Source organism: Gymnoscopelus microlampas, assembly GCF_963454915.1.
Source record: "Gymnoscopelus microlampas genome assembly, chromosome: 18".
Lineage (NCBI taxonomy): Eukaryota > Metazoa > Chordata > Actinopteri > Myctophiformes > Myctophidae > Gymnoscopelus > Gymnoscopelus microlampas.
In genome coordinates, this window is record NC_139955.1 from 48,608,332 (window position 1) to 48,613,331 (window position 5,000).

Here is a 5,000-nt window from a genome sequence, read left to right on the forward strand (position 1 = left end):
TGTGTGTGTGTGTGTGTGGTAGGCTATGCGTTGCCCACTTGAGGTCTCCCTCGAAATGTTTATTTTTCCGAGGAACTTGAAGTCCTCGCCTTGTTCCACTGCAACACCATTGATGTGGATGGGTGGGTGCTCTCTATCCAGCCTTCTGAAGTCCACCATGAGCTCTTTAGTCTTACAAGTACAAGTACAGTTTATAACAGTCTAAAAAAAAAGGTCCGTCCAAAAAAAGTCCTTGTGGTCTTGTTACGATTGAGGTCCTTGGTATTCCCATTTTTAAGCTAGTAGTGATATCTGTCTGTCTGTCTGTCTGTCTGTCTGTCTGTCTGTCTGTCTGTCTGTCTGTCTGTCTTATATAGTGTCCTGTATACTGTATGTAGCACCATGATGAGAAAGACTTATTGTCCTCCAGTGTGTCTGTCTGATGCTCCTGTGTCTCGCTGTGTGTGTGTGTGACGCACCGGACCTGCCATCATTTGGCTTATGTGCGGCAGAATTCCCTTTCTTATCGTGTGTGTGTGTGTGTGTGTGTGTGTGTGTGTGTGTGTGTGTGTGTGTGTGTGTGTGTGTGTGTGTGTGTGTGTGTGTGTGTGTGTGTGTGTGTGTGTGTGTGCGTGCGTGCGTGCGTGCGTGCGTGCGTGTGTGTGTGTATGTGTAGGTAACAGAGCAGAGCTGTCCAGTGTGTTGAAGTATCACATGGGAGAAGGCATCCTGGTCAGTGGAGGAGTCAGCTCTCACACCAGAGTCAGTCCTCTGCAGGGAGACAAGCTGGAGCTGGGCATGGTGGGTGTCTGTCTGTCTGTCTGTCTGTCTGTCTGTCTGTCTGTCTGTCTGTCTGTCTGTCTGTCTGTCTGTCTGTCTGTCTGTCTGTCTGTCTGTCTGTCTCTGCAGGGAGACAAGCTAGAGCTGGGCATGGTGGGTGTCCTCTATACCAGTGGTTCTCAAAGTTTTACATTTCAAGGACCCACCTTAACTCTGACAGTATACAAATGGAACGGGTCCATTTGGTTCCATAAATGAATACAACGCCTCGCAGCGCGAGGCGTTGTGAGCTTGTAGATCTGCTATTTTTGGCTAAAGTTCTCCTCAGAAAAGGGATGCTAGGTTTCGAGTGGTTATGGTAAAAAGAAAAATCATATCACATAAAGAATTGGCGGACCCCCTGTAGTAACTCTGAGGACCCCCTAGGGGTCCCGGACCCCCTGTTGTACACTGGAAAAAAATGTTTTCTTCTTTTTTTCAAAAGGGCACTTCTGGTCAAGAGGGCAAAGGGCAGGTGCTCTCGCACCACCTAGAGTCTATCTGTGCACGTCCCTGGGCCCCAAAAATATCTGTTAGAAAAATAAATTAATGTGGCTCTGATTCTGTCTGTCTGTCTGTCTGTCTGTCTGTCTGTCTCTCTGTCTCTCTCTCTCTCTCAGCGTAACTCTACAGTCCATGTGAACAAGGTTCCGGTAGTGGAGGCAGACATGATGGCTACTAATGGAGTCGTTCACGCTGTTAACGCTATCATCAAACCACTGCGTGAGTCACACACACGCACGCACACGCACACGCACACACACACTAATATACAACATTATAGAGCAAATATAAAGCACCATAGATGTAAACCGGACTGTGTGTGTGTGTGTGTGTGTGTGTGTGTGTGTGTGTGTGTGTGTGTGTGTGTGTGTGTGTGTGTGTGTGTGTGTGTGTGTGTGTGTGTGTGTGTGTGTGTGTGTGTGTGTGTGTGTGTGTGTGTGTGTGTGTGTTTACAGCTCCTAAAGTTGACATGCAGGCCGATGGACCTATGAGGGTAAGAGAGCATGTTCTACAGTATACGATGTATTTTATACTGTACATATACTGAGGATATTTCAGTAACACTGTAATTAACATAAATGAATACATAAGCAGTGTGATGGATCAGGGTTGAGGACATAAGAGCTTTTATTGAGACAAAACAGCAGAGAAAGCAACGGCAGCGTTCCTCATGGAAATGTTCATATGTTCCCATCCCTATGATCTCAGGCCCAAAACACTGTCCAACACACTCCTTTTCATTTTACTACACCAGACCTTTTTCAGACCTTTCTGAATCACGCCCCGAAAATACCCCTTAATAAAAACTACTGAGGGGCACGGTGGCGCAGTCTGTAGCGCTGTCGCCTCAGAGCTAGAAGGTCCTGGGTTCGATTCCCGCCAGGGACGCTGTGGGCGCTGGGGGCGTGGCTTCTCATCCGCGTCATCAGCGCCCATACCCTAGGTGGGGAAAGGGCCTCTCTGTGTGGAGTTTGCATGTTCTCCCCGTGTCTCCTAGGGTAGTTAATACCCTCACAAAAACATGTAGTAATCCTGCACTATACTGCCTCCCCCATGACAGCCGGGGCGCCTGATGGAGGGGAAGGGAACTGGTTGGAATAACGTGTTCCTTCCACGCGCTACGTCCAACCAGGGAAACTCCCCCCTGTCAGGTGATAAGAAGGTCAGTTGGCTCTCGTGCACTGAAGGAAGCATGAGCTCGGCCCTGGCCTCCCTGGCTGTGGGGGACTGGTGTAGCGCTGGTGTAGCGCCCAGGATCACTTAGGAAATTGGTACCGGGTGAAAAAAATGGGTTACAAAAATCGCGGGATACAAATTATAAGGAAAAAAAAAACTACAGCTACAGCATTTTTTTTCCTAAAGTAAAAACTAAAGCTAAAATAAAATAGCTAAACTGCTTTAAAAAACGAATTAAAAGTAAACGGAAATTGTAAACAAGTCAATAATGAAATACAAGTACAAACTAATGAAAAATACAAAACTATTACTATAACATCACTATAACCTTCCTCCCAGAGGGGTGTGTGGTCACCATAGTAACAGGGGAGCAAGTGGATGGACAATGGATGAACATTTTAGATAGCAGGTTATTTAGACAGATGCTATGGCTCGTTGTTTACTCCTATAGTTACAATGTACACATTATTATTTAGATATTATATAGTTTAGACCAGTGGTTCTCAAACTTTTTCATGCCAAGGACCCCCAAAATGATATGTATTTGGCCGCGGACCCCCATCTCAAATATTTTGTTCCAGGGACCCCCAGAAGCACAGATTTGAGTTAAGAATGTTTGCATAAAAATATATATATTCAAAGATTTGCACACATTTTCACGATTTTTCAAAAATAGCAGATATACAAGCTCGTAGCGCGGCACTCGGTACCGCGCTACGAGCTTGTATATCTGCTATTTTTGAATAGCCAAAGAATAAAAGGTCATAATCATTGTGACGCTATATTAACACATTTTGCTGGGTACCCCCTGGAACCCCCTCAAGTACCCCTGGGGGTCCCCGGACCCCACTTTGAGAACCAATGGTTTAGACAGATGGTTGGTTGTTGGTTTACCTGTGATCCTAGTTTACTGAGACACTACACTGTCTCTCTACATTATATGTATGTTTATTACCTTGTTTATTATAAGTCACTCTGGATAAAGAGCGACTGATAAATGACTACATTATAAATCTTAAATTGCTTATAAAAGACTCTATCATACCAGTTCATTTATATAACCTCCATTGTTATCTGCCACTCACTAATAGTTTCTGGTAAAAAAAAACTGTTTTCGCTTCACTGGTATATTTCTCTGTAATTACAAGTCATTTCCAGTCATTAATGTGTAATTAAGTGTAATTTGAAGCGTTGCTATGGCAACCTAGAAGAAGAGTCTTACTGGCTGTTGAGAGGAGAAGTTCTATTGTTAGGATGCTAAATGACATGTGTTTGCTGTGGTGATGAATATGTTGAATGTTTAATGTGTTAATGTGTTGTGTGTTGTGTGTTAATGTGTTGTGTGTTGTGTTGTGTGTTGTGTGTTAATGTATTGTGTTGTGTCCACAGCCCGAGGGCTTCAGGAAGGGTGAGTTATTCATAATAATATCATATTATGTTACTGTCAATCACAACACTAACCCTTACATGTTGCTGTAAATTTACTGACAGCAGTGTTCATTTTATCCACTAAAACTATGACAAAGAAATGTCTGTTTTCCACTGATAAACTAAATACAAACTACATACAAATCAACCTATCAACCCAACAGATAAAAACTAGACTAAGATGTTAGGGACTAGTGGAGAAGAGATCCAGTAGAACTAAGACTAGTGGAGAAGAGATCCAGTAGAACTAAGACTAGTGGAGAAGAGATCCAGTAGAACTAAGACTAGTGGAGAAGAGATCCAGTAGAACTAAGACTAGTGGAGAAGAGATCCAGTAGAACTAAGACTAGTGGAGAAGAGATCCAGTAGAACTAAGACTTGTGGAGAAGAGATCCAGTAGAACTAAGACTAGTGGAGAAGAGATCCAGTAGAACTAAGACTAGTGGAGAAGAGATCCAGTAGATTGAGTAACCTTAGGAACCTATAAGACTAGTCATTTTAAGCTTGGCTGCGCGTGGGTGTTGCACTCCGAAAACAGCCGATCTACAAGCTCACAAGCTTGTGAGCTTGTAGATCGGCTGTTTCCGTCATGCAACGCCATCAAGGCACCGCCAAAATAGATTTTAGTCGACTAAATCAACTGTAGATTTCATTGACTAAAATCTTATGATATTTAGTCGACTAAAACTAGACTAAAACTAAAACATCTCAGATGACTAAGATATGTATCTCTCTGCCAGTTCATACTCTTGTAAAAGACACTTTGTCTCAATGTATTTTTACTGGTTTAAATAAAGACACTTTGTCTCAATGTATTTTTACTGGTTTAAATAAAGACACTTTGTCTCAATGTATTTTTACTGGTTTAAATAAAGACACTTTGTCTCAATGTATTTTTACTGGTTTAAATAAAGACACTTTGTCTCAATGTATTTTTACTGGTTTAAATAAAGACACTTTGTCTCAATGTATTTTTACTGGTTTAAATAAAGACACTTTGTCTCAATGTATTTTTACTGGTTTAAATAAAGACACTTTGTCTCAATGTATTTTTACTGGTTTAAATAAAGACACTTTGTCTCAATGTATTTTTA

The 5,000-nt window shown here is 42.3% G+C and overlaps 1 protein-coding gene across 1 annotated transcript in view; it reads left to right on the plus strand.

Annotated features, from left to right (window-relative positions):
• Positions 1-5,000, plus strand: part of tgfbi (transforming growth factor, beta-induced) — a 41,599-nt gene that overhangs the window by 35,229 nt on the left and 1,370 nt on the right. Inside the window, exons 13-16 of the mRNA XM_084042071.1 lie at positions 656-780; positions 1,419-1,521; positions 1,758-1,795; positions 3,868-3,886. Coding sequence (XP_083898197.1) covers positions 656-780; positions 1,419-1,521; positions 1,758-1,795; positions 3,868-3,886 — 285 coding nt within the window. The remainder of the gene's footprint in view (positions 1-655; positions 781-1,418; positions 1,522-1,757; positions 1,796-3,867; positions 3,887-5,000) is intronic.